This window comes from Aegilops tauschii, chromosome 4 (genome assembly GCF_002575655.3).
Source record: "Aegilops tauschii subsp. strangulata cultivar AL8/78 chromosome 4, Aet v6.0, whole genome shotgun sequence".
Lineage (NCBI taxonomy): Eukaryota > Viridiplantae > Streptophyta > Magnoliopsida > Poales > Poaceae > Aegilops > Aegilops tauschii.
In genome coordinates, this window is record NC_053038.3 from 380,018,119 (window position 1) to 380,031,234 (window position 13,116).

Consider the following 13,116-nt stretch of genomic DNA (forward strand, 5'->3'; position numbering starts at 1 on the left):
TGTGAACAACTTTTACTTGCGCGTTCAACTACTATATGCATATATATATGGTTGCTCGCCGTTGAGGCGATCGCGGAGCGCTCTGCTCGCGTCCCTCCGCGCGCTCTGCCAGCGGTTGGGCGTGCGCACAATCACGTCGGGGGCCCCATATGCATGCGGTTGCGCCGCGCACGTTGCCACGCGATGCAGTTACGTGCGGCACAATGGACTTACGCGCTGCAAATTAGAACTGCCATCAGGGCCTGCCGATATTCCTAGCCGTCTGGCTTCCCCTTTAATTCCCGCGGCCATTATAACCTTAGTCTCCTCAACCTTTCGATCGCGTCCCACAACACAACAAGCACACCCACGACGACACATAGAGAGGGGATGTCCAGCGGCGCTCCAATGGAGTTCGGCGAGTATAGAGTGGAGACCCACGCGAGGGAGACGGATCTCTCGATGGTGTACACCATCGACCCGGCCGTGGTGGACGACTACATCAACAACGTTGAGCAGTTGCTTGCTCGAGACAAGTACAAGGTGGTCGGCATCGACCTCCAGTACACCGCCGGTCGTCCCGCCATAGATCAGAAGGTTGCCGTCGCCCAGTTGTGCATGCGCCATCATGTCCTCATCTACCACTACTGCATGGGCAGAGAGCCTTGCGACCGTTTCAATAGGTTTGTCAATAGCACCGACTACAAGTTCACCACGGTGAAAACCACCGACGATGTAAAAGCGCTCAGTGTTACGAGCTTGGTCTGCAAGAACCTTGTCGAAATCCGTGACCACTACGGGGTCTGAGGCAGCACGAAGAAGGACTCCCTGTTCGAACTTGCCTCGGCCATCATCGATCCGTACTACGAAAAGATGAAGCAGGATGCCCAGAGAACAAGTCCCCTATCCTGGCACAGGGCCTGGATGCGGCAACTGGATGAACCTCACCTCAAGTTCGCGGCCAAGAACGTGTACACATGCTACGAGATGCATAGGCGGATCGTTGACATGAGGAAGTGCCTCGTTACCCAAATCGACGAGTCCGGATCGAGCCACAAGCAGAGCAAGCGTCACAAGAAGTAGATGATGATCAGATGATCGTTTATGCTAATTAATCATGCATGTAATATATAGTTTACTTTATTGGTGTGTGAAAATGTCATGTGTGTAGTAGCCACCTATGTAATTATGCATGTAATAGTTTATTTTGGTGTGTGCAAATGCCATGGTTGTAGTAGCCACCTATGTAAGTGGATGTTTAATTTGGTTATGCAAGCATGTCCTTATAAGTGTGTATATATATATGTTGTTGTTCTGTATGCAATCTCATTGCACAACACACACGTCTTATTAGTAGCAACCGTCTGTGTTATTATCGGTCTTCACACACATTTCTGATTACAGACCTATTTGCCGCGTATCACACACATCTTGTTAAGTTGAACCGTTTATGTTCTCATGTCTCAACACAAACAGTTCATCCGAGTGAACCGCATGCCATATATCGCACACACCTTGATCTGGCTGACCGTTTCTTTTGTGTTGCCTAATCACAAACAGTTCATCCGAGTGAACCGTATGCTGTATATCGCACACACCTCCATCTGACTGCCCGTTTCTTTTGTTCCTCCTCATCGCAAATAGTTAATTGAACTGAACCGTATGCCCTACATCGCACACGCAACTAAAATCTGAACCGTGTTTGATGGCTCCGCCATCGCAAACGTTTTGCACCTTTTTTGATGGTTTTTTTACACCACCGTTTGCGATTATGGCATCGCACACTGTTTCGTCGAAGGGTCTCTGATTGTAGTGTCGCGTTAGCAGCATCCTGCAGTAGTGCATGCTTGTCTCTGCACACCGCTGCTACTGCTCCACGACTTTCACTCCTGGCCTGCCCGCCATCAACATTTATCTTAGTGTCATGCTCTGATGGTGGCAGTCAGCGTGAAGTTTTTCACTGTCTTGTTCTCGTCATATGCAGATCCCTCTCTATTTCATTCGGCTCCCTGGCCCTTACATGCAGCTCCCCTGGTGTTGCATGCCGAACCCTGGGAGTAGAAGTCCTTGACGGTACTGCCTCCAAATCCTCCAGGAACTTGGTAACAAAACAAGATGTGCTCATTGGGCTCTAAAATTGATTATCGTGTACAGCTCGTCTCCTAGCCCACCAGATAGACCACATCGTGACCAACACCCGGGTGAGGTCTGCCAGAGGGAGTGTATCCATTAACCAGAAGATCCATAGCTTTTCGTCCTCAGAGCGATCGGAGATAATAACATCGGTTAGTTCTTTGTTCGCAGCACCCAAACCGCCCTGCCCATGTCTCCAAGAATCAACTGCCGAATGACAAAGGGAACAAGTTGCTGAATCAAGTCATCTTTCTATGGTGCCGGACATCACCTGTGGGGAGGGACGTTTGTGCAAGACGCCATGCAAAGACCTTAATCTTCGATGGTACTTGCAAGCCCCATACCTTAGCCCAAGGTTTTCGGTCTGCCTCAATATCCGAGTGGCCCGGATTGTGTTCAAGCCAATCCGTTCTCTGCTTCTTTGTTGCCGCCAAAAGTCTATACGCAGATTTCACTGAGAAAACACCCTTATTCTCATAGTGCCATGACCAAAAATCTTCCTGCACCCGCAAGCTAAGAGGGATATTTAGGATCACCTCTTTATCCATAGCTATGAATTGTTCATCCAGCTTTGCAACGTCCCAAGACACTATACCGTGGTCAAATTATATCAGTAACTCGATGTGTGGATTTGCAGTTTTAGAACACAATGGTCGTAAATTTGAAATCCCGTGGAATCCAATTATCCAGCCATATGTCAGTGTCCTCTCCATTACTAATTCGCTTTATGAGCCCCAATTTGAGGGTGTCTCTACCTTCTACAATGGACCTCTAGACCTACGAGGGATGGTTCCCCAACTCAGCATCAAGGATCGACGTTGTCGGATAGTAAACTGCTTTCAAAATATGGGCGCGCAGAGAATTGCTCAAATATCTCATCTTAGAGATCAAGGATGTGATGGTAGGAAGGGAGTTTATTCCTATGAAAATTTCTAGGGACTAGAATAGAGTAGCAGATCATGTGGAAAATCATGGTAGAACTGATCATTAGTACGGCTTGTTGGCTTCGCAGAGGCCATCCATTTATAGATGAACTTTTGTCGGCTGACTATAACTCTACACTTTTAGAATAAAACTCCCATTTCACTCACAAAACAAAATACTTGTTCTTTCCCAAAACTGGAAGACTGAGCATGCGCTACTTGAGCCGGTCCAAATTCACATACCGACCATCGAAGTGGGTGCGGATTTTGTCGACAAAATGTCGGGAGCTCCTATTCCGCGTGTTCGGCATTGCGAAAGTCAACCGGCGCCTACAGCAAGGGCAAGTGGGCCGGCCCACGAATGCAATAGTGCAGGAGCTGTTCCGCGAAAAAAGTTTCACAAAAACAAGCGAGTATCCCCAACTCAGCATCAAGGATCGACGTTGTCGGATAGTAAACTTCTGTCAAAATACGGTCGCTCAAAGAATTGCTCAAATATCTCATCTTAGAGATTAAGGATTTCCTATGAAAATTTCTAGGGAACAGAATAGAGTAGCAGATCATCTGGCAAACCATGATAGAATTGATCATTAGTACGGCTTGTTGGCTTCACAGAGGCCATCCATTTATAGCTGAACTTTCGTCGGCTGATTGTAACTCTACACTTTTGGAATAAAACTCCCATTTCACTCCAAAAAAAAAATTGTTCTTTCCCAAAACTGGAAGACTGAGCATGCGCTACTTGAGCCGGTCCAAATTCACATACCGACCATCGAAGTGGGTGCGGATTTGGTCGACAAAACGTTGGGAGCTCCTATTTCGCGCGTTCGGCGCTGCGAAAGTCAACCGGCGCCTACAGCAAGGGCAAGTGGGCCGGCCCACGAATGCAGCAGCGCAGGAGCTGTTTCGCGAAAAAAGTTTCACAAAAACATGCGAGTACGAGGACTCGAAGCTAACGAGTACACCCTGTACACGACTGTGGGTGAGAGCAACGCAGACCCTTTAAGAATTATGGTAGCCATGTTATTTATTACGTAGTACAACTTATATTTGTATATTTTTTATGAAAAAAAGTTCAACAAGTCCTGAAAAAATTTCACGAATTGGAAAAAGTACATCGTTCTGAAAAAAGTTCATCCAATTTGATAAGAAAAGTTCATCTATTTGAAAAAATTCACCAATTTTGAAAAAAGTTCACAAAATATGAAAGAAGTTCATCAATTTTGGAAAAAAAGTTCATGAAATGCGAAAAAAGTTCATCAAATTGGAGAAAAGGTTCATTGAATTTTAAAAAGTCCATCAAATTTGAAAAAAGTTCATCGAATTTGGAAAAAAAGTTCACCAAATTTGAAAAAAGTTCATCAAATTTGGGAAAAATGTTCACCAAATTTTAAAAAGTTCATCGATTTAAAAAAATTTCACCGAAGTTATAAATAAGTTCACCAATTTGAAAAAAAGGTCATCGAATTTGAAAAAAAGTTCATCAATTTGGAAAAGAGTTCACAAATTTGTAATAATTTCATCGATTTGAAAAACAATTCATCGAATTTCAGGAAAAGTCTATCGAATTTGAAAAAAATCATCGATTTAAAAGAAAAGTCCACATATTTGTAAACAATCCAACGAATCAGGATGAAAAAAAGAGGAAAAAACAGAAAACGAAAAAGAAAAAAAGGAAAACAAAAAACGAAAGGGAAAGGGTAAATAAAGAATAAAAGAAGGAGAAAGTTATTTTTCAGTAGAACCCTCTGGGGTGGTGCGGTGGTTGCACTAGCGTAAGTAGGAAAGGTGGGTCGCGTGTTCGAATTACCTACAGCGCATTTTTGTTTTTTGCGGGATTAAGGAGACAAAAAGAACCTTGATGGGCCGGCCCAGCTAACGCGCCTACAGACGCTGGTTTGCAGAAACAGTACAAAGGATTTGCGCAAAACGTCGACCTGCACGATAAATAGAAATCTCCCGAGAGTAACTAGTTGACGAGCGCTTCTTCGGGAACCTCATAATGATCAGCGCCATTTGGCACGCTCTCAGCGGTCCGCCACGTGTCGCACTCTAGGCGCTTCCTCCGGATTTTTTTTATTTTTCCGCACGCGTTTTGGCTTTTCAAACGGGTTTTTTCGGTTTCCTTAGCTTTTGGAAAAAAAAATCAATTTTTTGTCACGAAAAAATAAGTTTTTTTCTTTCTCGAGAGTCATGTTTTTTCTTCCGTGAGAGGCACGTTTTTGCTTGCGAGAGTCACGGCCGTGCCTCTCGGAAACGAAAAAAACATGTTTTCTATTTTTTTCCTTCCGCGAGAGGCACGGTTTTGCTTCCACGAGAGGCACGGCCGTGCCTCTCAAAACCGGAAAAAACATGTTTTCTGTTTTTTTATTCTCGAGAGGCACGGTTTTGCTTCCGCGAGAGGCACGGCCGTGCCTCCACGGAAACGAAAAAAAACGTGTTTTTTCTTTTTTTTTCTTCCGTGAGAGGCACGGTTTTGCTTCCTGCGAGATGCACGGTTGTGATTCGCGAGAGGCACTGACGTGCCTCTTTCGGAAAGGAAAAAAAGCCACGCTCCTGGTTCAGTTTTTTCGTTCGATTTTTTTAACCGGATTTTTCGTGAGGAAAAGTTCGTCAAAATCTAACAACATGGAATCTAGTTTTGAAGATCTCGACGCGAGGAACCCAACGGTGGAAACGGTTCAAGATTTGGACGCACGATTTAAGAGATAAAACGTGGCAACCTGAAAAGGTTGGAGTGATCTTTGCAATTTCGGAAGGTAGTTGGTGTTCGTGCAATTTCCTCTGGGCGGAATACACAAACAACCTCTTCCACCGGCCCACTAGTGTGTCCCTGCCAAACCTAAAAAAACAAAAGGACCGGTCTAGCGAGCGGCCGGCTGCTCGCTATACTTTGCGAGCGGCCGGCCTAAAACGGGAAGTTTTGGTCCCCTAATAATTTATAAATAGTAATTATTTGTTTTCAGGTAGAGCTTTAGAGTGGCCGGTGGAAAAAAAAAGTACATGGTCCCTTGTACACAAAAGAAAGTTGACAACTTAGTTTACTTTTCAATTTTTATTTCTTAAAAAAGCCATAACTTTTGAACCAAACATTAAAATTAAGATCCGCTTTCACCACTGAAATCCTCGCAATGTGCTCTTCGAAACAAGATCCCGCATGGATATGTTTTGACAAACTTTTTTTTGTGCAATTTTATCCCCATTTTGTGCAACTGGCTAGTTGTTGATGTGCAACTACCTAATAGTCGATGTGCAACTTTTTCTCTATTCATGGATGTGCAGTTTTCAATGACGACACCTCGCCTCAAACTACGCAATATCAAGTGAGATGTGCAACTTCGTCTGCTGCCCCATCCAACTGCTTAGTAGTCGATGTGCAACTTTTCTCCTCTAGTTGAAAGTGCAGTTTTTACTATTTGCTACCTCGATCAACTGCCAAGCAGTGGATATGCAACTTCAGAAACTGTCCCAGCCAACTACCTAACGATTGATGTGCATGTGTTACTTTCCCCCGTACCCGTGGATGTGCAGTTTTCATTGCTAGCACCCCTTCCCACCCACCCCAACTAATGAGATGTGCATCTTGAGGGTCTCACCTGTAGACAACTTTTCTGCACCCTCATGGTCCATGGATGTGCATTTTTTCACCATTCAACAAATCCATGTCAGTGAGATGTGTAACTTTATCTGTTGCCCTGGCCAACTGCCTAGCAGATTCTGTGCAACTAGTTCTATTGCCCCTGCCAACTACTTTCAATAACCGTGTCCAACTGAAAACAACTATGTGTGTGCAACTAGAACTGCTATAGATGCCAACAAAAAATGATCGCCGTGTGTGCAACTTTCCAATAACCGTGTCCAACTGAAAACAACTATGTGGGGAACTAGAACTACTATAGATGCCAACCAAAAATGAACCATGTGTGTGCAACTTTCCAATGACCGTGTCCAACTGAAAACAACTATGTGTGCAACTAGAACTACTATAGATGCCAACAAAAAATGATCACCATGTGTGTAACTTCCGAATGACCGTATCTAACTGAGAACAATTACGTGCGTAATATCTAGAAGTACTATAGATGCCAACAAAAAATAATCGCTGTGTGTGCAACTTCCCAATGATCGTATCCAACTGAGAACAAATATGTGTGCAATTAAAACTACTATAGATGCCAACAAAAATGATCACCGTGTGTGTAACTTCCCAATAATCGTGTCCAACCAAAAACAACTATGTGTGCAACTAAAACTACTATAGATGTCAACAAAAAATAATTGCCATGTGTGCAATTTTTCAATGATAGAACCCAACCAAGGACAGCTGTATGTGCAGCTACAACTACTATAGTAATGATCTTCTCCGACGAAAACAACTATGCGTGCAACAAGAATTACTATAAATGCCAAAAAAAATGAACGCCCTGTGTATTCAGTTCAATGTATTCCGTTTCACTTTCACCACCGTAGGAAAAAGGTTCAGTGCTGTGCAATTTTCTAATTGTCGTATCCAACTGAGAACTGCTATGTGTGCAACTACAACCATTGCGGATGCCAACTAAGAATGTGAAGATCAATATATCTGAAAAAGTGATACAATAGTTCTGATCCACTGTCAAGCCATTGGATTGATCTATCTACGCATCACAAGTTACAATAGCACCAAAATGAGCTATGCAACAAAAACTCCCCCGCGATGAATCCGACGTTTTGTTTGCTCTTGAATGCTCCCACATACTGATCCACTGTTCAGATTGACGGACCCAAAGCAAAGTTGGAGGATAAGTATGTAGTGTGTTTGGAGAATAAGTCACTAAGCAAGAAATATTTACGAAGGAGGCTTCGAGTACTTCTCATTTCTCTCTCTATTTGGAGGATTAGGATCATCAGTAAGAGAAAGAATGAAGAAAAGGATCCGCTTTGCAGATCGTGGGCTCAACCGCAATGGCAGCCTCGTGTCGATCGGGACTGGGCAAAGCGCCGACAGCGTGCAATCAACCAGCGGGAGAGAGGCCGCTCGGTATGCAGCAGAGGGCGGCGCGATGGCCAGAGAACACAGACAAACGGCGGCGGCGATCTGTTGCAACGAGCAGTTGTTCCCGTTCTCCCCGCCACTGCCCTCCTCCCTCTCCGCCTCCGGCCCCTTCCTCTCTCCACCCTCCCCCTCCCCCTTTGCCTTCCCCCACCCCCACCACGACCTCGACCACTACCTCCCTCTCGACCATGCCACTTCGATCTGGTGATCTGCGATGTCGGGGGAGGAGGGGCCGTAGCTGGTCATAGCATCACCAGCAGCAGGGGCTGGAGGCCGACGGCGAGGAGCACCACCACCAGGAGCAGCACGGCGACCTCCCCGGTGCAGCCACCTCCTTCCCCTCCTGGACCTCCTGCTACGGATCTCCACCGAGCAGCCAGATTCCAGCAGATGCGGCAGCTGCCACCCACCGAGTGGATGGATCCGAGGCGGACGGGTGGTCAGCGGCGTCGACGGTGATGCGGATGGTGGGGGTCGATAATGGAAGACGCTGGATGTCGAGGAGGAGCTGCGCATGTAAGAGGCGAGGTTGGAGACCGCGCTTGGGAACACACCCCGACCAGATGGCACCTGGCCACGCGGGCGACGATACGAGCCAGATCGAGCGGCCAGGAGCCGGCCGCTCGTTCTGTCAGTGCGTATGCACTTTTTAGATTTTAGGAAAACAAAAAACACTGGAATCCCTGCCTCGCTGAACGAGCACCAACCTCTTCGACACGACATAACACGCAACAGTATCACGGCATCGTTTTTTCCCCTGAAGTATCACGGCATCGTTCGCACGATCCCCTGCCGCACCGATCCCAGCCGGATCTTCCACCGGCGGCAAGAGCTTCCCAGCGATGGCGTCCAAAATCTCGCATCCTCTCATACTCCCCCTCCTCCTCTTCATCCTGCCGCTTTCTGCCCCATGGACGGCGGCCGACGACGACGGGGCGGTGGCGAGGTCGGCCTTCCCCATGGACGGCGACGTAGCGTGGGTGGTGCAGGTCAGCGACCTCCACATCAGCGCCTACCACCCGGACCGCGCCGCCGACCTAGTGAGCCTCCTCGGCTCTGCCCTTCGCACCATCCGCCCCCACCTCCTCCTGGTCTCCGGCGACATCACCGGTGCGCCCTCTCCGCCTATCTCCATGAATCTTGAATCTGCGGTGCACATCGTTATAGCTTTCGCAATTGGTCCCCCAGTAGTTCGTTTGATGCACTATTTCCTAATTTCACACGAATTTCCTACGGTCATGCAATGATATTCGGTACTCCGAGTCTAGTTTATGAGGATAAATGATTATGAAGCATACAAACTCACTAAAAACCGAGTCAAATATATTTGAACACCCTGAATTGGAACTTATCATTCGTGATGTAACATACTGTGCAACGATGTAAAATTTGGAACAACTCCAGAGATGCTAGGTGCTATTGCTGTTCAGACTGGATGATTTGTTTCATCTTGACTGACTGTCTGGAGAGTCTAGTTTAGAATTAGTTCATGGACCTTTAAGTCTTCACTCCCCAATACCAGTATAGAACGAAGCGGCTTTGTTACAGTAGAAAGAGATAAATCCCCAGTCACTTCAGAATGCGGAGGAATCAACCTACATTGTTGGTTAATAAAACTCAGAATTGGTGGTAGCTGGAAAATTTGAAAGTTGAACTGAATCGAATTGTTGGCCTACTGGAACGTTTTTCTTGGATGATTTCATCTTTTCATTCTTTGTTTCTGGTTATAAGAGAGAAAATTTCACACCAGCATATCCATACTTGGTTACATACATTCTACAGTATATTGTAGAGAGAACTCCTCTGATAAGTGAAAATAATTACAAACAGATGGTATAAGAAGGATTATGCTGTCGTTCCTGTAATTTTTTGAACACTTCACTGATTGTATTATAACTTCGATCTTGTTAGATGCAAAAAATAGTAAAAGAACTACATCCAGACAGGATGAAGATGAATGGATTACATACAAGAAAACTATTGATGCACTTGTTGCAAAAGGCGGTATTGATAAGAGGAGGATATTTGATATTAGAGGCAATCATGATACATATGGAGTTCCCTATAGAGGAAGCGAATTGGACTTCTTTTCAACTTACAGTGTTAACTCACAGCTTGGCCGATTAAGCACCATTAATAGCATAATGCTCCAGGTACGTTTCGTCACTTTGTCAGCACTTCTTGTGAAGCATCTTCTACTTTTTCAAGATGACTGTTTTAACTGATAATGCGGTGATATGTTTCCCTGGTTATTCAAAGTGTAACCTTTAACAGATTTGCTGGCAGAGTTTCCGTGTTAACATAGTCTACTAATTTTACAGTGCAATAGATTGTGATGAATGATAATGCATATGAGAGAGCACATTATCTTGAACAAATTTCCTTGTCACCTGGTACAACAAGAAACTAATGTTTCAATATTAATATGATAATATCAATCTTTTGTGAATTGAGATTAGGTTGAGACATCAATAATAAGTTATAAAATATGACATACATAAACAAGTACAATGCGGACTTGAGGAGTACTATACTAATGCAGCTAGAACCTTTTCGGTACAGACATTAACTATTGCCACAGGAAATGGATTAGTGTGCAGCACTGCAAATTAATATCCAATCATTTTGTTTGTGAAGAACCAAGTGTTCCATGATATCTGCACCTTATAGTGTCTTTCAACCAGCTGGCATATATTTAAGTCTAATCGGATCACAGCAATACCAGAGAGAAGCATTTTGGTAGAATTCTTGATTCCTAGTTCTGAAATGAGTTTATGGAACTAATTGTTCATGATATATTCTGATGATTACATATGTATGTTAATCGTACTTGCAATGCCGGAACTGATTTTTTGTCCTAAAAGGTATTGTAGGGAGATAGAAGTTATTTATTCTTGGGCATCGATGATACAATGAGTGTTGGCATTCGGTTTCCTACAAATTTATTTGGACATCCTACTGATAAGAGGATAGAAGCAGTTAATTCAGAATTAGAGTACTGGACCAATCATTCAAATGTTCCGATTACAAAAGTTGTATTTGGACATTTCCCTATGTCGTTCACTACTTCATCTGAAGGAGGACAGCGTTATGAAAGCGTGTTTGCAAGGCAGTCAATTTCAGCATACCTATGCGGTCATCTGCATGCGAAAGTTAGTAAGCAGCTTTGGAGGCATCATCAAATGAGAACAGAAGAGTGCTCTTCAAGCTTTTGGGAATGGGAACTTGGAGACTGGAAAGAGTCCAGATTGATGAGGATTTTAGCAATAGACGGAGGAGCAGTCTCTTTCATTGACCATACGTTAAACCAACCATTCCAAACTTCTATCTTGATCACTTATCCAACAGATTCAAGAAATATGAATATATTGGAATCAAAGAAGGGGCCACCTAGAAATTATATAAACGTTCTTGTCTTCTCTGAAGAACCTATCCTCAATGTAAGTGCAATAGTTTTTGATTCTCATAATGAGTTCAAGATAGTTGAGGAGATGCCTCTGCTACCTGTTGCCAGTTCTTCTTCTCAGAAACCTTTGTTCCATGCCAAGTGGAATGCTAAAAATTACAAAAGTCCATCTCCTACTCGCTACTGGTTGCAAGTGATCGTGCTAGATTCTAATGGTAAGAAGACCTTAAGTGAGCGAAGACCATTTTCAGTCGAGGGCAAGATAGCGATTCTACACCGCCCATGGCTCAACCGTTTGATATTTGAAGTTGAATGGGAAGACGCTTATAAAGTTCTCCTCTGGAGTAATTTAGCCTTCACCATTCTGTTGTTATTCATTCCACAAGTCCTGTACCATTTTCTAAAGAAAAAGTCATCACATCAAAGGTGGGCTTTGTCAATTCTAACATCCCCTGTCCAGCAGCGAAAGGCTTGGTTTTGGTTGGTCTTGTTTTTAATGGAGGGTGCAAACAGCAAACCGTTCTGGTTTTCTTTGTCCCTGTATGTTCTTTGGATCACCCAGATGCCGTGGTTTTGGGGTCATGCAACATCTGAAAATGGAGAAATTGCTCAAATGTACATATCTGGATGGAGCATACCTTTTGGTATGGCAAACTACAAGCTGAGCAGCCCAGATGTGATGGTGATCACCCTGCCTTTCCTATACCTGGTGGTTGTCCCTGTAGTAGTCCTTGCATATGGCTTGTTTGCAGAAAGGGCTGCTGCTTATTTGCGGTACCATAGAAGAGCAGAAGACAGAGCTAACACAGCAGATACAACAGCTGAGGCAGCACGCTTTCTGCCAGGTTCTCCAGGTCCAGGAGCTTTAATGAACCTATCTTGCAAGAGCAAGATAAAGTTCGTGTTGATCAAATTTTTTGGTGGCTGGACAAGAAGGATAATTCTACTCGCGTGCTTGATCACGGCCACGATACATTTGAAGGTGGGTATTTCTATTAGCCCAGCTTTCTAGTGTAGATTTTTCACATTTTAGTGTTAACATAAGAGTTTTTTCTTTGTGCAGCTTTCTTCAATGTTAATGTCAGCCTATGGGTCAACACCAGTTGCCTTGTCTCCCCCATTAACATGGATGCCAATATTACTATTAAGTGTTGCTGCCTACTGCACAGTGCTCCCTGTAGGTTAGCGTAGAACTCAGAACTGTGTATTTCTGAAGGCAACTGGTGTTGGTGCACCAGCTGCCTACTGCACAATGCTACTGTGCTTGGGTACTTACTCCTGTTGTATACCAGAACCTGGAACGCGCTACCCTTTGCAACTAAGAAATTATCGAATAGAAGAAACTGTTTTAAGTTGTAATAAAGCTAAGTTAGGACAAGTCACTAGCTAAGCTAGGATCAGACCGGAAAGCAAAACACACACACAAAATCCTAGTGGCTGTTTCTTGTATCTTAACCTGGTGCCCCATCAAACTTTCCTATGATTTGCAGGATTCTCAAAATGCAGGAATAAGAAAAATATGGGATTGAAGTGGCATGCCCACTCTATAGGATTAGCAGAGTTTGTTTGGTGCCATAGGAAAAACAAATGAATTGTAAAAAGAGGATGAAATGTAGTGCAAATGAGTTCTTTCCAATTAA

The 13,116-nt window shown here is 44.3% G+C and overlaps 1 protein-coding gene across 1 annotated transcript; it reads left to right on the forward strand.

Annotated features, from left to right (window-relative positions):
- The first annotated feature begins 7,938 nt into the window (after positions 1-7,938).
- On the forward strand, positions 7,939-12,839 carry LOC109739730 (putative metallophosphoesterase At3g03305). The gene is made up of 4 exons (XM_020298786.4): positions 7,939-9,180; positions 9,982-10,223; positions 10,944-12,458; positions 12,540-12,839. The coding sequence occupies exons 1-4, from the start codon at positions 8,913-8,915 to the stop codon at positions 12,660-12,662; spliced, it is 2,148 nt and encodes a 715-aa protein (XP_020154375.1). The 5' UTR covers positions 7,939-8,912; the 3' UTR covers positions 12,663-12,839.
- Positions 12,840-13,116: the final 277 nt, after the last annotated feature.